At 43.4% G+C, this 25,055-nt stretch overlaps 1 protein-coding gene across 2 annotated transcripts in view; it reads left to right on the plus strand.

Moving 5' to 3' along the window:
• The window catches only part of LOC146651095 (FERM, ARHGEF and pleckstrin domain-containing protein 1), a 60,242-nt gene that overhangs the window by 29,840 nt on the left and 5,347 nt on the right, over positions 1 to 25,055 (plus strand). The window contains exons 3-24 of one of the 2 annotated variants that reach the window (XM_085383854.1): positions 6,961 to 7,065; positions 7,163 to 7,205; positions 7,382 to 7,460; positions 8,234 to 8,331; positions 9,425 to 9,539; positions 11,082 to 11,229; positions 11,328 to 11,423; positions 11,503 to 11,666; positions 11,792 to 11,860; positions 11,949 to 12,042; positions 12,626 to 12,833; positions 17,419 to 17,606; positions 17,785 to 17,874; positions 19,969 to 20,102; positions 21,328 to 21,409; positions 21,496 to 21,733; positions 21,822 to 21,952; positions 22,036 to 22,104; positions 22,456 to 22,545; positions 23,179 to 23,261; positions 23,831 to 23,943; positions 24,084 to 24,316. In XM_085383854.1, coding sequence (XP_085239980.1) covers positions 6,961 to 7,065; positions 7,163 to 7,205; positions 7,382 to 7,460; positions 8,234 to 8,331; positions 9,425 to 9,539; positions 11,082 to 11,229; positions 11,328 to 11,423; positions 11,503 to 11,666; positions 11,792 to 11,860; positions 11,949 to 12,042; positions 12,626 to 12,833; positions 17,419 to 17,606; positions 17,785 to 17,874; positions 19,969 to 20,102; positions 21,328 to 21,409; positions 21,496 to 21,733; positions 21,822 to 21,952; positions 22,036 to 22,104; positions 22,456 to 22,545; positions 23,179 to 23,261; positions 23,831 to 23,943; positions 24,084 to 24,316 — 2,670 coding nt within the window. The remainder of the gene's footprint in view (positions 1 to 6,960; positions 7,066 to 7,162; positions 7,206 to 7,381; positions 7,461 to 8,233; positions 8,332 to 9,424; positions 9,540 to 11,081; positions 11,230 to 11,327; positions 11,424 to 11,502; positions 11,667 to 11,791; positions 11,861 to 11,948; positions 12,043 to 12,625; positions 12,834 to 17,418; positions 17,607 to 17,784; positions 17,875 to 19,968; positions 20,103 to 21,327; positions 21,410 to 21,495; positions 21,734 to 21,821; positions 21,953 to 22,035; positions 22,105 to 22,455; positions 22,546 to 23,178; positions 23,262 to 23,830; positions 23,944 to 24,083; positions 24,317 to 25,055) is intronic. The other variant, XM_085383855.1, reaches the window with a different exon arrangement.

The raw sequence follows: 25,055 nt of genomic DNA on the forward strand, positions 1-25,055 counted from the left end.
TCAACCAGACACGATTCCCTTTGTTTTTTCTGTCCATCTGGAGCCTCGAGGCACTCGCAGTCTGTTTGCCATCTATGGCACCCACCCCCATTACCCCACACAACCTCAGGTTTGTCCAGCATCGCCTGGCCTAGCTTTTTGTGGGTGAAGTGGGCCATACGAATATCTCCTGCAGGGGAATAGTAGAGGGAACACAGAGCTGCTTTACACCTGACCTTTATCTCTTTTTGCTGACAGGAGCTTACTAACAAAGGGTGCTGGGGGGGAGTGTTTGGTCTACCCTGAAGTGGAAACCCAGGCAGACATTGCTGTCATCTTTATTTAGCTGCATTTTGTCAGTCGGAGCATGCAGAGGGCAATGCAGCGGCGTAGCCGTACTCGCACTCACACACGTGTAAACAGTTGTAGCCTCCTATGAGTCTATGTTTAAGCCTGATGAACCCAGACAGAGTCTCCCGGCGCGTCTTGTCTGGTCTGAGATTGCTGATTCAGAAAGCGTTGCCTCATGCTGCAATTGACGGCTCCTATGTAAACTGTAAACCTTATTTTTTTATAGATAGAGGCCATGAAAAGGAAGATTGGTGACATTTTCTTGGCATTCCAGATGATGAAAGAAATGTCAGGTCCTGATGATGATGTTTCCTAAGACTGTAACCTTTCAGCTGAAAGCGGAGGCTGCACGACATGTATGTAGAGGTTTGAGTCAGCTGCACTGTCAGAGGGAAGAAGTCACAGCTTCTTTTTTGTCTGATTGTTGTACACTTTAGCGTTGGCCTTTTGACTTTATTGGTGCTTGTGCAGTCTTCTTAGAGACTACTTTGATGCCTAGATTTTTAACCTCTTAACACCTAGTGTATTTAATTTGATACAGCTTGTGTGATTTTTTTGAGACTTCTAAATCATCAGTAATCATCAAATATATTTATATATAAATTTCGGGCAATTATTTCATTGTTTATGTTTTAAAGAGTTAAATGTACTGTTTGCCATCTGGATGAACAGAGGATATAAAAACAGACAGCTTTGCTGTAATTAATGGTTCAGTGAATTGACACAGTAAATTATCTTGTGTCTTTACAGCTTCAGTGACCTAAATTAAATTAAATGAACAGGTCACTCTGAGATTAAATTCAAGTATTTTTGTCTGTGGCCTGTAGTGCTAATGACCCGTCTACATTGTTTTGGTGTGCGTTGCTCAGTTTTTGAGATATCAACTGTGGAAATCAGTGCCTTTCCTTGAATCTAATGGAACATGATCGCACTTGCCTTGTGCTGCTTCAGATGCCAAAAAAATGCACACAAACAGAGTTCCTACATTAAAGTGCTCACAACAGGGTTTGAGGATTTTTGAGTAACCAGGTCATGATTTCTAGAAGGAGATATTGCTGCTGACTTTTTCACATTAATGTTTTTGGAGCTTGGAGCACCTCAAGGGAAGTGCTATCGGGTCCCATTATTTTCAACAGGGGATAATATTTTCTAAAGTTGATATCTTCAAATATGGGCAACTCACTCCAAAACAACCTGAATGGTTAAGTTAACTGTCCCTTTAAATCAGATGTTTCTTAATCCAGACGTTCACACTAGGCCATTGCTACAAGTCAATATTTCAATTCAGTTCGAAGTTTTATTCATAAAACACAAATTCATAACAACAGTTGCCTCAGGGCACTTGATATTGTCGGCTACAGACCCAACAATATTGGAAAGAAAACCAAAGAGTTGTGAAGAAATTATTCCCACAGAACATTAATATCTGTGTTTTCTTCAAGACCCATTGTAGTACCGACTAGTGCAGAGCAAATGTAAGCTCTGGAAATGCTAAAAAAACAGCAAATTTAATGTAGCTTCTGAAAGTGTTAGCATGTATCAACACATTTAGGATTTACCCACATATATGTGCTTGACAATATGTGGCAGCTATGGCACTCATTACCAACATGCAGGCACCCATTCAGAAATAATGAACAATTGGATTTCATTCCCACTTCAGTTGCAAGCTGGCTCACTGTCACACTGCCGTGGTTTAATGGCACACTTGAACAGAGCTTTCATTTATTTTATTTGTGATACTTGAACTTTTCCTGTACAGAAAGGTCAGAATCTCTGCTGTGAATAGATCAGAAATGATTTGGTCTCAGTAATTTCCCCAGTTAATACATTTGATGTTTTCCATGTTCTATTTGGGGATTTGCAAATCAGTGAATTCTGGGTTGTTGTTTTTTTGCATTTTACACATCATCCCAACTTTTTGGGAATTGGAATTGTAAATCCATGTGCATTATTATGGAAATTGTTCCCCCCTTACAGCTAACACAGCTTCCCCTCTTTTTGGGAAGACTTTCTACTAGCTTTTGAAGCTTGTCTGCGGCAATTTGTGCCCGTTTGATAGCATTTCTAAGGTCAGACGTTGATGTTGGATGAGAGGGCCTGGCTGGCAATCTTCTTTCTAGTTTATCTCAAAGGTACGGTGGGGTTGAGGTTAGGGCTCTGTGTGGTACAGTTAAGTTGTTCCATACCAAAATCATCCATCCATTCTTTGGACTGAGCTTTGTGCAGTGGGGCTCAGTCCCACTGGAACAGAAAAGCCTCTGCAAAAGCTGAAAGGATAGAACTATAAAAAAATGTCACAGTGAGCTAAAACATTAACATTTCCCTTCACTGGAAATAGAAAGCAACCCCATAACATTATCCTTCCTCCACCAACCTTTACAGCTGGCACCGTGCACTCAGGCAGGCAGTGTTTCCTGCTATTCACTAAACCCAGACTAAACTCAGTCTGGTGTCCAGACTGCCAGATAGAGAAACGAGATGAGATTTATCACTGCAGCACGTTTCCATTCCTCCACAGTCCAGCGGTGGCATGCTTTACATCACTCAAGCCAACACTGGCCTTGCAAGGAGATGCTGCTGCCATGGCAACCCATACAATGAAGCTCCCAGTGCTGATGTTAAAGTCAGAGGACTTTGAAAATCTGCAGTTATTGAGTCAGCAGAGCACTGGTGACTACCTATTGTGTCACTTCATGGCTGAATTGCTGTGGTTCGTGAATGCTTTGACTTTGCAATATTACCACTTACTATACAGCTCACTGTGGATTGTCTGGAAGGGAAGAAATTTCACTAAAGACTTGTTGCAGCTGTGCTATAACAGCCAATTCCTCAGAAATGTTTGTAAAGACAGACAGCATGAATACGTGCTTGATTTCATTCATCAGCAACAATGGGATTGAATGAAACACTTGAATAGAATGACAAAGAGGTGTGGCTCAGTATATAGTCCATATAGTCTATATTGATCTCATGGTCTTATTGCCTTTGTGGCTGAATAAGAGAAAATCCCTGCCTACAGGTTCCCCAATGAAAAAAATGGAGTCAGTTGTAGTAATCTAGTAACACCTGTACTGTCCAAAGATGAGCGTCTTTCTTCGTAAACAGTTGGTTCAGACTTTATTGGGTAAATTTAACTAAAACTACTCCAATCCAGTACTGTATATCCCCTCCGGGTTATATCCTGCTAGGATTGATTAAATGTCTATTGTATTGCGGTATATTAGTAATAGATAGGTGTACCTAATAAAATGGCAACTAAGAGGGTTCAGTTTTGTAAGACAAGTTGCTTTTATGCCAGGTTTCATTATTACGTAGCTGCAATTAGGCTTTTAGAGACTCTAAAGTGAGTACTGTGTTACTAAGTGTTACACCCCGGCCTAGGCAACCGGGGTGCAACGTAGAAAAATAAAGATAAAGAAAGTAAAACCACGAAGGCTCTCCACCAAAATCCCAAAACAAAAATATCCCATAACGAAAGTATTTACAACAGACTATTTATTTATAACAAAACACCAAACTATTTACAACGGGGGAGATCGCGACCATGACACACTGAAACACAGGGTTTAAATACATAGAGGGAGCAATCAGGGAATGGACAACAGGAGGGAAACACAGCTGGGGCAAATCAGAACTGACGAGACAAGAAAGCGTAAACTGAAAACACTGAGATAAGACAGACTTTCAAAGTAAAGCAGGAAACACATTACAGTCACGCCTAAAACAAAACACTGACAACACCGAATCGTAACAGTTCCCCCCACCCAAAAATCAAACATTTAACACCAAGTGAAAAGTTTGATCCAGACAGATGAAGCCGATGAAGGCTGGAGCGGTCCCACTGACCCTCCAGCAGACGACGAAGGCTGGAGCAGTCCCACGGACCCTCCAGCGAAGGCGGATGAAGGCTGGAGCGGTCCCACGGACCCTCCAGCGACGACAAAGGCTGGGGCGGTCCCACGGACCCTCCCCTCAGCGAAGGCAGACGAAGCTGATGAAGGCTGGAGCGGTCCCACTGACCCTCCAGCAGACGACGAAGGCTGGAGCGGTCACTTGGACGCTCCAGCGAAGGCGGATGAGCAGCTCACCAGCTGCACACATGGACACGCAGCCCGCCAGCTGCACACACGGACACGCAGCCCACCAGCTGCACACACGGACACGCAGCCCACCAGCTGCAGAAGGCTGGAGCGGTCCCTCGGATCCTCCAGCGAAGGCGGACGAAGGCTGAAGCGGTCCCTCCAACGGACCCTCCAGCGAAGACGGACGAAGGCTGATGAAGGCTGGAGCGGTCCCACTGACCCTCCAGCAGACGACGAAGGCTGGAGCGGTCCCTCGGACCCTCCAGCGGAGACGGACGGCTAAAGCGAAGGCAGATGAAACTGATGAAGGCTGGAGCGGTCCCACTGACCCTCCAGCAGACGACGAAGGCTGGAGCGGTCCCTCGGACCCTCCAGCGAAGGCGGATGAAGGCTGGAGTGGTCCCACGGACCCTCCAGCGAAGGCGAATGAAGGCTGGAGCGGTCCCACGGACCCTCCAGCAGACGACAAAGGCTGGGGCGGTCCCCGGACCCCCCAGCGAAGGCAATCCCGGACGAGCCCCCATATGTTACACCCCGGCCTAGGCAACCGGGGTGCAACGTAGAAAAATAAAGATAAAGAAAGTAAAACCACGAAGGCTCTCCACCAAAATCCCAAAACAAAAATATCCCATAACGAAAGTATTTACAACAGACTATTTATTTATAACAAAACACCAAACTATTTACAACGGGGGAGATCGCGACCATGACACACTGAAACACAGGGTTTAAATACATAGAGGGAGCAATCAGGGAATGGACAACAGGAGGGAAACACAGCTGGGGCAAATCAGAACTGACGAGACAAGAAAGCGTAAACTGAAAACACTGAGATAAGACAGACTTTCAAAGTAAAGCAGGAAACACATTACAGTCACGCCTAAAACAAAACACTGACAACACCGAATCGTAACACTAAGTGTCCTCCAAGTGCCTGCGCCAGTACAGCTGTCATCTTTGGGTCTTGTGCATCATTAACAGTGGCCTTATTATTGTGCCGGCTGCAGCGGTGTCAAATGGCAGTGCCGTAACTCCAGTCTGCAACAGCTGCATTTAATCAAGCACTGTCAAGCTTTAATCAGCCTCGGCCTTACCCATCTCTGCTTGGCTCGCGGTCATTTCTGCCCCGACAGCAGATTTATAGGGCTGGATACGTGAGACAGAAACACTCTTGAGCCTCAACACTGCATCTGCAGCGGTTTGTCCGCCGTACGTTTTCCTGGGGCACATTTGTTCAGAAAACATGAGACATAGAAGTCATTCAGGAGTTCATTTGCCTCAGTTAGGGTGGAATATTTACGTGTGAGAAGGGCTTAAGCTCTTTCCCTCTAGCCTGCTTGTCACCATATGGAAACAACTGGCTTCCATATGGCGACAGAGGACACCCTCTGCGCTGCCTGACGAGAGACAGTAGTGCTGTGTAGGAAGGACAGACGCGGGGGGGTGGCTGATGTTGTGAGTGGGCGCTTGTTTGGGAAAGACTTTGGATTTTTTTGTGAAAGTGTAAACCCTTTCACTAAGCTGGCTAAGCTTGTGTTTTTATTCTTTGAGCAACAGGAGCGCAGACTGTATCATTGTTTGCCTGTGAAACCAGACACATTTAAAGGCGGGCGAGACCCTTTAATACAGTTCAGCTGCATGAAGGGGAATTCATGTGACGCGTCTCTGCGACTCACTCTTCCTTTTATGTAAAAGCACAGGAGGAACTGCTTCCTTGAAACCCACTCGGAGACATCCCTGGATCATTATCCAAACCAAAGGGAACTGCTACTACAAACACTCACATGCTATAGCTGGGACACGCTCCGCTCTGGTGCAAAGCAGTCACGAGGAAGCAGCCAGGCAGAAATTCTCCTGCTGTGTGTGCGCCTGACAGAGCTCTGTCTTCTCAGGGTGCCTGCAACAGAAGTGTTTCAGTGGAAATCCCTGACTTTTACTTGACCTTACATGGGAAAGTTTCTCTCTCCAAAGATGTGGTGGATTTCTGAGGCCTGTGTGTTGTCACATCGCCAGGCAGCACGTGGGCTGCTCGCTCTTTCTTCAAAGTGTTTGCGCGCGGTGCGAGCGAGGACGGAGGTGGTCGGGGAGAGTCTTTATCCCGTCCTGATACTGTATCAACCTCAAAGGCCGCCAGGCCGTCATCAGTGACAGCAGTGACACTGAAAACACAGATCAAAGACGGGATCTGCCTCCCCCTCTGGCTCCAGCAGGGAGGAAGGGGTTTTGTGACCAACCGAGCCCGTGAAAGCAAGAATAGAAGGACGAAGGCTGGCAGAGGAATTTGGTCAAAAAAATGATTATCTACTTGGGTAGCATTCACTCGCATGGGGTTTGACAGGTCAACAAAGCCGGGCTCTTTTGCGCCTGAGTGCTCTTTTGTGTCATTCGGCCCAGAAGTTTGGCTGGCTTTATGTATGTAACCATATAAAATACCAGAGTCTCCTTTGACTTCAATGCTGAGGACAAAAGTGACTTTAAAACAGGAATAGTTACTGTTGCAGTGTTATATTAACTATAGCTCTTTGTCTTTTCCTTTTGTTCACAGCAAAAAGCCTCAGGCAAGGTGCTGTTTGACCTCGTGTGCTCCCACATGAATCTCATTGAGGGTGACTACTTTGGCTTGGAGTTTCAGAACCAACAAAAGATGATGGTGAGTAAATGAGAGCACAGAGGAACCTCTGTCAAGCATACCTAACGTAGCTTTCCCTAAAATCAGCTCCGTGTTGACAGTCTTCTCTCTTTCACAGGTTTGGTTGGACCATATCAAACCCATTATCAAGCAGCTCAGGCGTAAGTGCTTTAAAATACTGAACCCTATTCTTTGAAGAAATCTCTCTCAGTGAACGTTTCTTTGTTTGTCTGGAGAAAACCTGTAAGCGAGCGAGAAGCATATCTCGCTTCAAAGGGCTGCTGTTTTGTGTATTTGATGCAGTCCAATAGCAGATCTCTTTGTTGTGTTTACGCAGGGCCGAAACACACAATCCTGAGGTTTTCTGTGAAGTTTTTCCCCCCGGACCACGCCCAGCTACTGGAGGAGCTAACGAGGTGAGCTCCTCTCTGTGTGATATAACTTATCTTCGTCCCAACAGCGTGCTTATCTTCCGCTTGGCAATGAAACATGCACTTGTATACAGTGTGTCAGTGTAAATCAGTGTCACTTATTTCCACTGTGACTGAAAACAATTGTGGAAACATGAAACGTGCTGCGGTTCCCACAAGATTTATTCCCCGCCACGCTATGCTGTTCACATATCAGGGCTGCCACGTTTCTGATTTACCTCCTGGGAGATTAGTGCGGAGCTAATGGTTTTCCGGTTTCTCCTTTCTTGTTCTGGACTTTAAATCCTGGTTATTTGTCATAATTATTCATTGATTTGAAAATGCAAAAGACATTGAAAACATTTTTTGGCAAACTCGGCAGCTGAAGGACGGAGGTGGATGTAAACTGCTTGACTAGTTGGCGCTGACGTTAGATGTTCTCAAAAAACCAAAGAAATTATTATGCCTCTTATCAGGACTATATTTGTTTCTGTGCTGGACTACAGCCAGGAGGTGCAATGTGTTCAGGAAATGTCCCGAAAACTAACTTTACTTCTTATAGATTTCTGAATTTAAACTGTACACTTGTTCCAGCTGACTGTGGTTCAAAGAAAGGCAAAAGATGCTTTTCATTTAGTTAGAATTTGCAATAATCCTCTTGGCTGCCATGTTTGAGTTTAGCAGTAGACTTCAATCTGATCCAGAATTCAGGTGGTAGAAAACACCAAACTCCAGCTCCTCCTTTTGTATAATGCGAATGCTGTTTGTGTTTGGCCCAGGTACCTGTTTGCCCTCCAGATCAAACAGGACCTTTTCTGTGGACGTCTGACTTGCAACGACACCAGCGCCGCTCTGATGGTCTCCTACATTATACAATGTAAGGAACGCCGGAGCTGTTTTTGTCATTAAGCTCACGGGAACAAAACACACACATAGATGAAAGGCAGTCATGGTAAAAAAACAAAAGTACACCGCAAAGTACAGTATCAGTTCTAAGATTTTACATGAAAAGTAAGTAAAAAATAATCTAGTCCTCACCAGCTGTTAAAATTAGGCAAATACAACCTCAGACAAACAAATACACATGACAAATTACAGCAAGTAGTTATTTATTTGACGAAAAAAAACCAACAAAATGTAGAAGCAGTGTCTGAAAAACTAGGTAAACGGTGATTTAGCCTCACATTTGTCTCTAGAATACTTTGAGGAGTTCCCAAATCATCACCATCAGCAACAATCGCTTCACTAAAATCACTGATGTCTTTCATTCTTGGCATTGTGTGAATAAACAATGGCTCCAGACCAGCAAGCTGCCTAAAGTAGTGCTTTTATAGAGGTGCTCGCACTCGCTGATGATCAGTTAATCAAGTGCATTTGATTATCAGCACCCAGCAGCTACTTAGCCTCATATTTCCTGCAGAAGCAGTGAGGGTTTTTCACACACTGCTTTTTCATTTTTGATGAATTTCTTTTGTTAAATGAATAATTATAGGGTGTAAGATGTCATGTGTTGTTGTTCATCAGAGGATTTGTTTACCTAATTTTAAGAGCAGCTAAGACACGGATTATTTTTATTATATCCTGATACAGAAAACATTTCATCTAAAGATTAAATGCTTTCTTTTAACCGTGAATGTAACAGTGCACACTTAACACCACTGCAAATTGATTATCTGTGTATTACGGTGGGTATTTTTTAGTTAGATGGTGCCAATGCCAGGAAATCTGAGCATTTTCACTGCTGCAGTCTGTCACACGATAGTGATCAAAGTTTTTTTGTATCAATAAAACACTAAAAGAGGAAAAACCTTTAATTCCTCCAGAAAAGCCACGTTCTGAAGCGCTTTTACAAGCACCCTACATTGACTCTCTTTGCTATTATTCTCATTATTATCAATTCTTATTTATTTTATTCTTATTTTGTATAACATGAGCTTTTTCACCCCCCTTTCTTTCATGTCTCCCTTAAGCTGAGATTGGAGACTTTGAGGAGAGCCAGTGCCGGTCACACCTCCTCAACAACAACTACATCCCAGATCAAATGCCCCTCATTGACAAAATCATGGAGTTTCACTCAAAGAATATGTGAGTAGAGATCTTGATTCAAGGCTGCACAGTGGTTTTAAAATAAGGCAGTTGTTTGGTTCCAGTCGTAGTTTCTGTTTAACTCTCTTCATAAGGTCACTGAAGGCATGGCTGCGCTCAAATTACTCTCTCAACCCGTCAACAGGAAATGTTGTTTCAGACCGCGTGCGTGTCCCACTGGGAACTTTTATTATAGAGGTGGCACATTCAGGAAAACAGCCATTGAATGAAAGGCTCCTTTCTCAGAGAGCTGTGTATTTTTATTATACACGGGCTTAGAAAAGGCAATCTTTGTAAGTTGTTTTACAGCTTCTGGCCAGAAGTGGATGTGAGTTCATCTTCTGCTCTGTCTATAAAGACTACTTTCCTCCTAACAGAGATCTGAAATCCTCCTTCAACCTGCTGCATGACTCACGCTGCTGCTGTCGGCCGGTTCAGTAGGTTAAAAACGCAGTTTGTCAGAGAGCGCTCTGAGGCGTCTCGTGCAGGAGGTCGCAAGAAGTGAAGCTGGCGATTGAACTTGGCGCTTCTTTTTAGGCTTTTCTATTATAACTGCCACTCGTTTTGGGAGTGGTATGTTACTGGAAACTTTCCAAATGTCCTTAAAGCACATTTCACAAAATTCCCCCAACCGTGCGTGGGTTTGAATATGTGCCAATGCTTTGCTAACACTTGTCTCACCTCAGCATTACAGGGTGTCTTGCCAGAGATGGGCACGCAGTGGGTGGCTGCGGCAACATGAAAGCAGCTCCGTTAGAGCTGACTGCTCCCTTTAACTTGCTCTTTTTTTCCCACCAAGAGTCCTTCTTAGTTGATGACTGCAGTACTTCTGGCTATGTGCCATGTAGAATTAAATCTCTTATTAATTACCACACACAGGAAACAGGAAGGCTTATCCACTGATAAGAAATAGGAAGGTTAGTTGGCATTTGCAGCCCCTCCCACCACTTCTCCAGAAACTCAGATAAACTTGAGAAACCTGGATTGAACTCTGTCTTTGTCTTTCACTTTAATAAGCCAGATATCCAACAGGGGAATACGATTCATTTTTGTCTGAATTTACCCTCCCTGCTCTAATAATTATTTCCAAAACCATCTAGAAAATACTTTCTAAAGTGAACAATGAATAGATTGAATTTTAAAGCTCGTGTTCCTGTGTGTAAAAGATTTTTATGAGCGTATAACACAGAATATTTTGTTGCAATAATAACACCAAGGTTTAAAAGATATTAAAGAGTTTAACAGATGTGGGTTAAATAAAAGCTACTTTCAGCTGGTCCCTCATTCGCGAGCGGTCCCCACAGCAGGTAGCTCCACATCTTTGATTTGCTCAAACCACCACAGTATGCTTCCAGTGCTTCCAGTTTTCGAAAATATAGACAACCCAACACTAAGAAGGTGTCTTTGTTTTTTGACAGTGGAGGTTTGCGACAGTGCTCGTTAGTATGTTCGCTTTATTGATGCCTATGGTCTTTCCCTGAGATTTGTTTCTGTTAAACACTACATGAAATATAGTTTCATTTGTTTTGTTTTATACCACAGTGGTCAGACACCAGCAGAATCAGACTGCCATTTGTTAGAAGTTGCTCGCAGGCTGGAGATGTACGGGATTCGGCTCCATCCTGCCAAGGATCGCGAGGGAACAAAGTTAAGCCTGACTGTGGCACACACGGGTGTCCTGGTCTTCCAGGTTAGTCTAAAATCAGTGCAGGTCAGCCCAACTGGTATCAAACGCTTTTTATGTGTTTAGTAGTGCAAAGTAGTGAATTCTGTTTTTCATCACTTCAGGGACACACAAAGATTAACGCCTTCAACTGGTCTAAAGTTCGAAAACTGAGCTTCAAGAGAAAACGCTTCCTCATTAAGCTGAGGCCGGATCTAAATGTAAGTGACATCACAAGATATTGAAACCCTTCAGCTCACTGACTGATGTTGTGTTTAAATGTCTTGATGTGTCCCCCAGAGTTCATATCAGGACACTCTGGAGTTTTTAATGCCAAGCAGGGACTGCTGTAAAGTCTTCTGGAAGATCTGTGTTGAATATCACGCCTTCTTCCGCCTATTTGAGGAACCTAAGCCCAAGCCCAAGCCGGTACTCTTCTCACGAGGCTCCTCCTTTAGATTCAGGTAGCATTTGCATCAAAGAGCTAAACTCTGTCTATCATGGCTGCAAGAACACAGCATCACTTAACAGTCTACTAAGGCTCTTGCGGAATAGCTCATCATTAACTGTCTCGTATTTATCTCTGCAGCGGTCGCACGCAGAAGCAGGTGATTGAATATGTGAAAGAGTCTGAATTTAAAAAGATCCCGTTTGAAAGGTAAAGGCTGCACATACGTTTGACATATTTGGTACAGGCGAGGGTGCTCAGAGTTTATAACGCTGACCTTTAATATCCTGTCTGCCAGGAAACACAGTCGTGTTCAGTACAGCAGTCGGGTCCAACACAACAGTCGCCTGTCACCATTGCCTTCTCCAAGCCACCGTGAAGTGCCAACAGATGTGAGTCTTTTAAGTGGGCAATTTGTTGCATACAGCATTTTTTGTTGTCTGAGCAAATACAGTCCATAGTGTCGCTTTTCACATTGTTTTCTCTTTTTAAAATGCATATAATGTAAAAATACAGCAAAATACAGCCTACTCATCCGGAGGCATGGATCTTAAGACTCTGTTATGCTCCAAGATCATTTTTCTGGTATGAATAAACTCCTGTTTTATACAGCTAACGCTGTCATCATAGCACCAAATTAGAGAACATCTTTTTAGAAGAATAGTGTTTGATCCCTCCAACACAGTTCAAGAGACTTTGTGGAGTGGGAATCATTAATAAGGAGCACTAGGGCTGTTCTGGTGACACATGGTAGCCCAATACTGTGCTGTGGTATCCCTGCACATGTGTGTGTGCATAGAAGATGCCAGCCTGCCCAACAAAACAGAGCCATGGGGGTACTGCAGGGTATTTTCAAGTCAGGTAGAATTTATTTAAAAACTTTAAAATCGTGGCCTTCAGTAAGAGTAATGAATACAATGAATAAATTGTGGTCTTTAAATTCTTTAACCCTGTGTTCCTGTCTCGTACTGGCAGAGTGGTGCTCCTGGGGACAGAATTGATTCTCCTCGGCGTCACTGGAAGGAGTCGGTCCTGGTGAGTGCAGAAGACCCGGCAGCTTCGCGGGCGAGGATGAGCCCCTCGCATCAGAGAAATGGCCACGAAGAGAGAACGGGGTCTGTATCCAGGACAGAGGAGACGAGGAGCCCAACACGACAGACCCACCCCGAACATCTGAATACAGGTCCAGCATCTAGGGCTGCTAAAGGCGGCAGCTTTTCCATTCCCTACATTGACTGCAGTGATGTAGATGCTCAGTATTACTTGGGCAGGGACCAGGCTAGCAGGTCAGACCACAGCTATAGAGAACAGGGTATGCTCCCCCGGGGATCTGGCTCTGGAGGGATAAATGGGGCTCTGCAGGCTCAACAGGAGCACTTTCTGGGTAGGATGTATAGGGAGTCTTCTTCTTCTTCTAGAGCATCGCTCATCATGAGTCATGAGCTAGAACATTCTCCCAAGCAGTCATGCCAAACGGTTGACCGAAGTCCTGTTCATAGCATTATAGGAGACATAGGTGTCCAAGAGAGGCAGAGCAACAGCCCTATAACAGTTTCCACTGTGACGAGTTCAAGAGGTGTCACTGCCAGTCCTGTGATTGACATTCTCCATCACGCACCTTCCCTCAGTCGCATAGACCAGAACGGCTACAGTCCCATTCCACTTAACTTTAATGACGGCAGATGCTCTCCCGTCATGGGCCGATCTCCTCGCTCACAGAAATTCCACAAAGCCCATTTTGACGCAGACGCAGTCCAAGGAACGTCCTCTGCAAAGCAAGAATCGCGTACTGTCCTCTCTCGGGCTGAACGCATGGCTGCTCTTGAGCGCCGCATGGTGGCCAATGGGCTAACTGCGCCAGGCAGGTCGCGGACCAGTCTGGGGCAGAAACGATTAAGATCAACCGGTGTCACACAGTACGGAGCAGTTCAAATGAACGATGGCCCGAACACAAGCGGCTCAGAGTCCAGCGAGTCGGAGTTAGAAAATAACAGGGGCAACTGCAGCAGCCCCGTGATGTTTGGTAGCCCAGCGGAGGCTAATTCTAGTTCCCCCATACCAAGAAACACGTTTTCCTTTGGCAGCCTCCAGCTGGATGAGGAGGCAGATGAGGATGCTTCCCATGCCTTCAGCGATGAGGATATCGGACACATTTTCAGCTGTTAAGTGTGCTAAAAGTTTTAAACCATCTGCGACTGAGAGCTAGAGGGGTCTGGGTCAGAACGTTAGCAGGAGGCTTTTTCACATCCACACACTCCCGAGTCCATAGTGGTCACAGCACAGCACTGCTGAGTAGAAGCACTTTTTAAACGTAGCCGAATGTATGCTTTCAGGCTTTTCTTGCCCATTTCATGGAGCGGCTTTAATGTTCAGCCTCACTGTTCTTTAATTATATTAACATGTCCGTTTGGACATAGACACGTGCCTTTTAAGGATTTTACACTCAATGGCTACTAATTAAAAACTACAGAGAGTACAGAGGCTTTCAGACAGTTTGAAACGTGAGGCTGATTAAAAATGTTGTAGATTTTATTCATAAGTCAGACGATGCCTTAAAACTCCCTACGGAAAATCCACATTTTGCTCCATAGCTGTCCATAGACACATCTAACTATTTGAAATTAGTTACATTTTTTTTAAAGGTTTCTGCATAAGACACTTTGTGCTTGGTACTAATATTTTCTGGGGTCTGTTGATGTGTCATTGAGGTAGTAGTAACTGTTAACTTCTGTACATTTACCTTTCTTTTTTTACTCTTAATGCAGCACCTACTATTTGATTGTTGTGAGAAGTTCTGGTCTGAAGTGATGCTGATCCATATGCAGTACCTCCACTCATTAACTTGAAGCAAACTTTATGATTTAGCTGTCATGTTTAAATGTCCCGCCAAAGGGAGGGAGTGTGTAATCGGCTCTGTTTGTTTGCTTGTCTGTGTATCTGTTTGCAATCAGTCTAGCGTCCACAGCTATCAAGATCTAATTTTCAAAACTTTGTGTGATGCTAGATATCAATAACAGCTGGAGTTGATTTCATGTTGGTGAAAATCGGGTCAAAGTTAAGGTCACATCCAATGTGAAAATTAGTAAAAGTTATATATTACCCACAATTTTATGGATCGTTTTCAAACTTCACTTGGGGGACATGAGTACCTAAGCAGTTTTAGCACGCAAGGTTAAAGTTGACCTTGAAAAAAAACAATCTGACATCAGCATGTTGTCATAAAAACATCACAAAGTATCAGAGTTTTAGTTTAGCCCTTGCCCTGTGGGGGGAGTTGCGCTCTCTTGTTCACAGATGTTTTGGCAGTTACGAGATCACAAGATTTGCGTGAGTAGTAGCTTCGCGGGACCGGCAGTGGCTTCATCTGATAGAGTTAAAAGCACGTGTGTGTTGCAGTGTTACACTGTGGTCACTCCACAACAGTTTGTGGCTTTTCATGCCCAGTGTTGACAATCCCAGTCTGCTCTTGATTTGCGTTCAAGTATCTCTGGCAGTAATTTGGCATCACCGAGCTGCAGTCTTCCTAACTTTTATTTCCAGTCTCTTTTCTTAACTTTCTTTTGCACCCCTGTCTTCATGCTTGTCTTTGTGTATTCTGTTTAACAAGCGGTTGAGCTTTATTTTACATTTTTTGTTTCTCTGTTTCATTTCTTTATTTTTCTCTGTCCCTGTCTGTCAGCATGAAACTGTTTGATCTTGTAAGTTTTTCTTTTTCTAACTTTGAATGCATGTCTATCTTTTCTGTAACTCATAATGTGTGGTTGAGGAAAAAAACAAGAAAACAAGATTACCAGCCTCTGGGTTCCCTTTTCTGCAATGATCCAGATAACGAGACTGTAGATGACAGGAGCCTGGGAATGTGCGGGTTTTAGTATCGGTGAATGCGTGCGTTACTCTATGTATGAATGGCAGTTTAAGGGCAGCACCTCAAAGCACAGAGTCTCTTTGCTCATCCATCATATCAACTGCTTCAGCGGTTGCCCCCCAGAAAGTCTTTAGCGCTGACATTAAGAGGCATATCAAAAGTGAGATATGATGGTTTTACACTTCTATCAATACCTACTGAAGTCTATCCATCCATAATAAATCAAAATTAAGAGATGGTGTTAAGATAATGTAGATTTGGGAGTTACTGGATCACTGCAGTGTGGGCCAGGCTTGTGTTTGTTCTCACCCACTGGTGTCCTTGATGGTTTGTTTGCAATGCATGCTGTGATGAACCAGATTTGTGGTATGGCTCAGGTCCTGCTGTTCTGCTCTGGCTGCTCTCTGCATGCACTCTACTGTATGTACTGTAATATACTGTGCTATTACTGTCATTTCAATACTTTACATCTAGTAAGATATTGACATTTACATTAAATTAGACTGTGAGAAATAACAGCAAGCTCATTTACAAAGAGCTGAAATGTACAGTATTTTTTACTTATTGTGTAATTTATTAAATTAAACCTAATGTGAAATTGATTTGTGTTTATGTTATAAATTATATAATTTCTGAATTTCCAAATTAACCCATTTGTCATTAACACGTTTCTTGACTCAGCAGTAACAGAGTGAAAACAAAAAGCAGTTTACTAAAATATTCATAAAGCCATTTACTATTACAGGCCTAGAAGCATGAATGCATTTATCCCCACTTTTTCCACGTCTGTCTTCTGTCTTGCATTCATTCGCTCACGGTGTTCTTGTAGATGTTCACTGGGCCTTTTCTATGCTGCTTTTCACACAATTTTGAACTATATGTGTTCAGCAGAGTCAATAAAGACATTAAAACGATATTTTTTCCAAATCCTTCTTTTTAAACCGTTGAAGTCGGTGTATTTTCTGGAGTCTGGTCCCCACTGTAGATGTTAGAACCTTTCCGTCTCCTTTGTAGCATTCCTCTAGATTGTGTGTAGTGTGTATTTGCCTGAGTCACTCCTTCCCTCAGCTGTACTTGTGCATTGAGCTAACTGCAGCCACCAGCTGCACTGGCCTGCGTTCTTGTTATAGCTGTTGTGTTCGTGCCAACACACCAGAAGTCGCCAGAGAGAGGTGAGCAAGTTGCTGCCGGAACATAGTAAGTAAGCTGAGTGAACGCTGTCAGAATGGATGACACTAAGTAAGCCGTTCTTCTCGATCACCCTGCAGTATTTGTCTCAGCTTGCGTATTGATTGACGTGGTAAGAAAACTGCCAGAGTTGTCTGGAATGTTGAGCGAGTCACGGCTGACTCTATATTTTCTGTAAGCAGACCTCAGATGCAATGATTGAAACAGTTTGGTTTAGCTTGCTAAGGTGTCCATTAGGTAAAGTGTGCAGTGTAGGATAATGAATCGAATGCTGGAGAGTTTAATTATTAGCCAAATGCCACCACGGCATCTGACGAAGATGACATTTCTGTGCAGCAGAAACTACTGATTTTTTTCCCTATCAAATAATCTGTTGATTACATTCTCGATTTATTAGCTGTGTATTCAACAAATGTCAGAACATGGCGAAAAATGTCATCACACACTTCAGCTTGTTCCTAATGTGTCATTTAATCAGTTTGAAAAACAAAACAAAACCAAATGCTTTATAACAATGTAATACAGAGAAAAGCAAAGAAACCTCATGTTTGCTTCAGAAATTCTAACAATTTGGTCATTAAAATTGTTCTTACTATTTAATTTCTGCAAAACTCAACCCGTCTGCGGCTTAAAGTAGGCAAGTGCTCTCAGAGCTGCCTAACTTTATCGTGCATCGTTTTCTCATCTCATTATGGTCACCTATGGCTCCGTGCAGGTGTGGTTTCCAACAGTCCTCACCTGTCCGCGTCCTCTGGACACTCCCACGGGATGGTCAACGGTCAGAAGTTGCTGGATCTGTGCAGTCACAGTCCCGACGGCCGGCTGCCTTCCCCGCTCACCAGCCCGTTGCTCAACGACGCCTGCAGCGTTCGCACTGATGATGAAGACGAGGTTCGAAGGAAGGTTTGTAACCAAGAGCCACTTTAATATATTGCCTTGTTGTGACATTATAAAGATTTGTTTTTAAATAAAGTTGCTACTCAAAATAGAAGTGGACCCAGATTATCTGTCCTGAATAAAGTTACTGTTAGACATTTGTGGAGCTGATTGCACCCCCCCTTCGTTTGTGATGCCCTTGCAGAGGTTCCCAACAGATCGAGCCTACTTCATCGCCAAGGAGCTGCTGACAACAGAACGGACGTATGTGAAGGACCTCGAGGTGGTGACCGTGGTAAGATGGGCCAAGTCGCTCGCCAAGCCGACGCTCTCCTGTTTGTTTTCTCCTGCGCTTGTCCTCTGGGGGGAAAACATTGATTATTCCGGTTAGCTGCTCCATTGCAGAGCACCCGCCAAAACATAGAGTCAGGCAGTGACACAGGAATATTTTGGCAGATGCGATTTCATTTTTTATTCATTCCCCATGCTCGTTCTCCGAAATGCATTTATCTCCCCCCGTTCAAGGCTGTGAATACTAAACTGTGTTTGTGTTTAAAGAGATAGATGGATTTAGCCGCATGCGCTCTCTGCCTGTGACTCACTGCTTCAGCCTGCTCCTGTAGATTTAATTGCTGGGTACAAACAGGATATTAAATGTGCGGTACCGCTCCTTCACATGCAATCAAGGAGGATGTCCTTATGAGGCTGGACTGAAGCGTTGCCGTTGTTTGATTCGGCTCTCCTTTTACACTGGCAGGTTCAAAAGCCGCAGCTTTTCTCGGCTTGCAGTTTTCAGAGGAGTCTTTCACACATCTCATAAATATTTTGGGTGGGCTTGTGCCCTCGTTCTTTTATTCTGCTGCATGTGTATGTGTGCTCCCTCGCTCTGGTTGGTGCCGCTGCTGTTAAGGGTGAAGTCATCTGAACAACAGCTGGCGCCTCGTTTCCAGCGCTCACTTTTCCTAAAACCCACTTCTTTTCCCATCACGTCAACTAAATAAAGCTGTTTTCTGTTCAGTGTCCACAAACACAAAACATAAGGCTTCTCTCTGAGTTAATGAAACAACAGCGTTAAGAATGGTCGGCTATTGATTCTTCGATTCATCCTCAGCTAATTAAGGGATTTGAAAGGAGGCAAAAGGCTTTTCATTACCTGTTCACTTTATCTCTTCTTCTCAGAAGAAAATCGCTGTGGAGATCTCTTGGTAACCCTTGGTATCATACATAAATGTGCAAAGGTCTTGAGTTACCCCTTGTTTCTTCATATTTTTCTAGAAAAATGTGAAATAGTTGCTGTGATTTATTGAAACATATGTAAACATGTATGAAAGGTGATTGTTTAATTCTAACAAGCTTGAAAGTCAGTATTTGGTATCTTCAATACATCCTAAATTCTCTTAGGAAAACATTCTTTTAATTTCTTTAAATAGTCTTCAAGAATAGTTTTCCAAGTTTCTTCAAGGACATGCAAAGCTCTTCTTTGGATGCTGGCTGCCATTTGTTCTGTTCTCTGTCAAGATGATCCCACACTGCTTCAGTAATATTGAAGTCCAGGCTCTGAGGAGGACAATGCATGACTGATAATATTCCTCTGTGTGTTATTCTGTCCAGGTGTGATTTTACTGTATTGGCAGTGTGTTTGGGATCATTGTCATGCTGAAAAATGAAGATTTTGCCAATCAAATGCTTTTCAGATGGTACTACATGGTGGATCTGATAGCGTTTTTGTATTCAAATTCCCTCAGTTTAAACAAAAAACCCAACACCCATTCATTCTTCCATTTTCTCCTGCTTATCCAATCTAAGGACCCTCTCCCAGCTGTCATATGGCAACAGTCTGGGTGCCCCGTGGACAGGTCGCCTGTCATAGAGACACACAACCAGAATCACCAGTTCACCTCCTCTTTACATCCTAACATGAGTGGTACAACGACTGGACTTATGAGTGAGAAATGAGTGAAAAAACAGCCAATGAAAAACTACTGCTGAAGACCACTTTTTAAAAACACAAGAAAAATCTGGCCCCTTGGAAGCAAAATATAATAAAATGATGGGTGGCTCAAGACTTTTGCACAGCACTGTAGTTCATATAAATCAAGTATTTTATTTCTTATATAGGCCAAAATTAAATATTCACCCACAATCAGCCTTATATCCAGATACCAGGAAGTTCTAATAGAGTTTAAACACCATCTGTAAACATCCTGTCATGATGTCACAAGTATGACCTGCTTGTCACAAGTAGACAAGCGCTGCCACCTGCACAATGAAAAAAACAAAACACTCAAAAACCTGGTTTTGTTAGTGAACTGAGACTTTTATGGTTAAACTGTATTTCCCTCGTTAAATGGCTTGAAAGATCACTGTATGCATGTATCCGTGATACCAGTCTTTCCAGAGTGCCGTGGGACAAGATGAGGCAACTCCGGACTCCCTGAAGGACGCCATCTTCTCCACCTTTGAGCCTCTGCACAAGTTCCACACAGGTTTTCTCAGGGAGGTGGAGCAGAGGCTGGCACTGTGGTGAGGCTCATTTCACTTCCAGATATTTCCTGCAGGGTCAGGAACAAGCCCGGTGATGTGTCGGGGGTTACGGTTCAATTTAAAACAACTTCCTCCCCCATTTTTAATGAGTTTTGCTGGCATTTAGCCCAAGAGGGCGGTCCGGTCCCTTTAGATGACCCAAGGAGCTACAATCGCCATAGCAACAGTCATGCTGCACCACAGCCTGCCTTTATTCTGGTTTGTAGGTGTATGCCCTCTGATCTCCTTAATGATTGTGCTTTATCTAGTACACACTGACTTTTTCACAGACACGGAGAAAGTGACGCATAAAGCTGTTAAAATTTATGGCCATTAACTACAGTCCGTGATTTTTATTTCAAAGTCTCCTGTATCTAGTCACACTGATTAGAGCTCCAAATTAAAGCAGAAAGTGATAGTGTGCTTTACTCGGCTGATAAGACCCACATTCAAATGCATATGCAAATTATCCACCCCTACATTTGTCTTTCTTTTTTTGCAGCTTTGCATATTCAAATACTGTACTAGATATGGACCTTGGTTGTTAAGAATATGATGAGAAAGTCGTCTTTCATAAGAGCAGTAGGATGCATTTTACAGACTGAGATATTCCCCCTAAATTCCCTGCTAAAACGTTAACATTAAATTAATAACTAGTCTGACCAAGTCCAGTAATGGCAGCCCCATTCCTCATGAATCCTACATGGGGAATCTGATGCTCAAGGGAGACACCTGCTGGTGTTTCTTGAAGTTAAACGCGTCCATTCCAACTTCATTGGAATTATTCTTGAACGCAGTGTGACTGAATAGTCAGTGAGATTAAAGTGCTTTCATGTAGCTTACCCGGCTCATCCGCTGTCCACAACGATAATAATATTTATTCATGTAGCTCAAAGCGAGGCAGATTACAATAAGCTTCACACAGGAAAATAAATCAATGAATAAAAAAAGAAAAGAAAAGCTGGCAACAAGTACAGCAAATGAAAATTTACACATGAGCAGAGCGGCAAACACACATGAATATGCAAGAACATTTGGGACATTACACAAAAAGGTTATAGAAATAGTTTTTTAAGAAAGCTGTATTTTCTGAACCATCATAAAGCGACGCAATTCTTCATATATTTTAAAGAAGATTTTGCAAGCTAAACAGGAAATAAGCTCCAATAGTAACCACTGATTAGGAGACATTGCTTAAAAGGGACTGCTGTCTTTCTCTTTTAAGGGAAGGACGCTCTAATGCACACATTAAGGGAGACTACCAGCGCATTGGAGATGTCCTGTTGAAGAACCTTCAGGGTTTGAAGGTGAGCTGTGACTTTTTGTTAAACTTCTATACGTGTTTAATTAGAGAAAATCACGACTGTTCGTGGATAACAAGTCTTACCTGCAGCCCCTGACAGCAAACCTGAGTAAGCAGTCTGAAATCCTGCTGGAGCTTGAGAAGGCGTGCAAGGCGTCCCGAAGGTTGGAGGGTCTCTGCAGAGACTTCGAGCTGCAAAAGGTCTGCTACATTCCCCTCAACGTCTTTATTCTGCGGCCTTTGCACCGCCTCATTCACTACAAGCAGATCCTGGAGCGCCTGTGCAAACATTACCCAGCTACTCATGTGGACTTCAGGGATTGCAGAGGTGTTACACTCAGTTCACAGAAGCATATTTCAGTGTTTTGGTGTAACGGAGCATCTGTAACGATCTCTTACCTCTGGTTGGTGTCCAGCTGCTCTAGCTGATGTGTCTGAGGTGGTGGACCAGCTTCAGGGAAGCCTAATCAAGATGGAGAACTTGCAGAAACTTCTGGAGCTGAAGAAGGATTTGATTGGTGTCGACAATCTTGTTGTTCCTGGTCGGGTGCGTTTGAAATCTACAGGAGAGAGATTTGTTTAACTTTTTGTTTCTGTTTAGATTTTGTGACAAATGATTTCTTTCCTCAGGAGTTCATCAGGTTGGGCTGCCTCAGTAAACTGTCTGGAAAAGGGCTGCAGCAGCGAATGTTTTTCCTGGTAACGTTCCACTTTCTTCATCTCATATCACTAATCGAATTATTTAGCTGACTGATCTCAGCAGAAATGATAATCATGCTTTTATCCTGCCCGGCTATGCATTACTGAGATGGTGTTGGCAGATTTAGTGCAACCGCAAAGGTTCAAGCAGGGGAACGTAGCACATGTTGCTTTGAACTTTGGCGGCCTTAGTGTTTTACACGAGTATTTGATTTGGTTGCATAAGCATGAAGAGAAGCGTTTGTGTGTGCAGGATATCAGTGTTAAGTTTTGGTTTTTAATGCCACCGAGTTGTTAATTTGTTCTTAGGATTTTTAACTAACGTGTCCTCCTCTGCCTCTTTTGCAATAGTTTGATGACGTCATTTTATACACAAGTCGAGGGATGACGGCGACGAATCAGTTCAAAGTGCATGGGCAGCTGCCGCTCCATGGCATGACAGTAAGTGCCGTTGTCTCTCAGAAGAACACAGGGCGTTGGAGCGGCTGTCACCAGTTTGTCATTACTAGAGAACATCTGCCCCCACTCTAGCGCGCGCACACACACACACACACACACACACACACACACACACACACACACACACACACACACACACACACACACACACACACACACACACAAGCTCGTTCAGCTATCTTAGTGAGGACCTTCATTGACATAGTGGTTTTCCTAGCACCTTACCCTAACCCTAACCATTAAAAATGAATGTCTAACCCTAACCCTTACCCTAATACCTAACCATAACCTAATTGTAACCTTGACACCAAAACAATATTTTGAGCCTGAAAAAGGCCTTCAAATTTGTGAGGACCCGTGTTTGTCCTCACAAGTGACTGTTGGTTCTCACAAGTATGGTAGAATGCAGATTTCGGGCCTCACAAAGATAGGTAGACAGGAACACACACACACACACACACACATATTTTCAGGACAGCTACACGTTTGCTTCTCTCTCGCTTCCTTTTCATCCGCCCTCCCGCCTTCCCTCCTTTTCTGCCTATTTTGGTCTTTGCTGTCCTAGATACTGCAGCTCTCTAATGTCTTTTCTGTGTCTCTGTGTTCTTCTTCCAGATCAGAGAGAGTGAGGATGAGTGGGGTGTACCTCATGCCTTCACATTGGTTGGGCAACGGCAGTCCGTAGTAGTAGCAGCTAGGTACGATTGCCAGCAAACACCTTGCACCTTGAACCTAAAGTGGCAGGTTTTTAAAAATATTTTAGATGCCGTTGAGTTACATCTTTAAAAGCATCTACTTTTAGTTACAGTGAGCTCATAAAATTGTGATTTTCAGTCTTTTCCCTTTTAGCCTCTTTGGCTACACAGAGTCTGTTGCTTTACCCTCTAACAGAGGGATGTTGCCCCCTGAGAGGAGGATGGCAGGTTACTCAGAAAAACTACTAAAAACTCATCTGCATATTTCTTTTTTTTTGTTAAATCAAATAAACATAAGCTAACAGTATAAGAAAGTATACTTGGAAGATAAAAATAAATTCAATTCATAAAGCATGCAGTCAACAACAACGTGAGTTCATGCTTTTCCCGCCCTCAGATGTTTAACTGATTCGCTTTGCCTCAATAAACAGATGGTTCATGTTTTACTGTTATTTAAGAGGAACATTTGGCTGGGCTAACCAGACTATTTCTGACCACCGGGCCTACCCTGCTGCGACTCTTTGTGCTTGTTTTGTTCAGCATTCTGTCCATTTGTGTGTTTTTTCCTCCAGTTCTTTGGTAGAGATGGACAAGTGGATGGAGGACGTAAAGATGGCGATAGAAATGGCAAAAACCAGCAACGGGCCTTCATCTGAGCTGCTGACCAGCAGCCTGACAGACAACAGTAAGTTAGTACGAAGCCACACAGCTGAATGTGAGAAGCTTGACTTTGTGATGAAGCAGCGTTAACTGTTAAGAGACACATCATGTGAATTCCCAGATACATGCTGATTTTTGATTGGTCTGACGCTGTCTGTGTTTTAGCGCCTCTCCTTCCCCCTCTTTCATCATCCTGCTCATTGTCTAGCAGTAACAACCTCCTGACTTTCCCAGAATGCCCAGAGGACTCCTCGGTGGAGGCAGAGTCCGAGGACGACATGACAGCTCCCCACGTGTCATTGGAGAAGCCCACGCCTCACCGTGGTAACACCATGGTGCACGTGTGCTGGCACAGGAACACCAGCGTGTCAATGGTGGACTTTAGCATAGCCGTGGAGGTATCAGCCCACCTCAGACCTGCCCCCCTCCTCCTGCCCCGCTGTTTTCTTTCTCTGTTTCTGAGTGTGTGCTGTATCTGAATTCACTTTGATGATCTTTCAGTGGGAACAGTATCCCCCTTAAGCTGCTTAACAGGTTGCTATATCCCATTAACTACTAATTCAGCTGGAGCATTAATGCTTTTTTTGTTTTTAAACAAGATTAGCAAGGGTCACTCTTTTTTAAATGTCACAACACTTATTATTAAATCAGAAACAAGTTTGATTGGAACAAATAATGAAAGAAGTTTGTTTGCTCTTGAAATAAGAAACACAAGTGAGTTTTTAAAGGTGCACTGTGAAGGGATCCTATTAATGTGGACTAAAATTACTGAGGAATGTTTCAGCGCCTTGTTTAGTCCATGCCATGAAAAAATGAAGGCAGCTCTGAAGGCAAATAAACACATCAAACGTAATCGCAATAAAGCGGTTTGTGAAAGTATAATTGACCACTTTGGAGCAGCACTTTGAAAATTATAATTAATTTATTTTTGTTTTTGTTTTGATGAAGGCAAAATAGTCAGCGACAGTTTCTTATTTACACATTAAGCAGATACAAAGCAACATTATGGCTCATTTGGATTCCTCCTTGTAGCCATCCACACTGTCAGATCTAAAAATTCAGTCTTCCAGTAGGTATCTGTGTCCTTAAATGCCACATGCTCTTTTATAATGACAGCTAGTTGCAAACTACCACATT

The sequence above is a fragment of the Rhamphochromis longiceps genome, linkage group LG16 (assembly GCF_057381845.1).
Source record: "Rhamphochromis longiceps isolate RC_006_pf linkage group LG16, R_longiceps_female_GT1.1, whole genome shotgun sequence".
Taxonomy (NCBI): Eukaryota; Metazoa; Chordata; class Actinopteri; order Cichliformes; family Cichlidae; genus Rhamphochromis; species Rhamphochromis longiceps.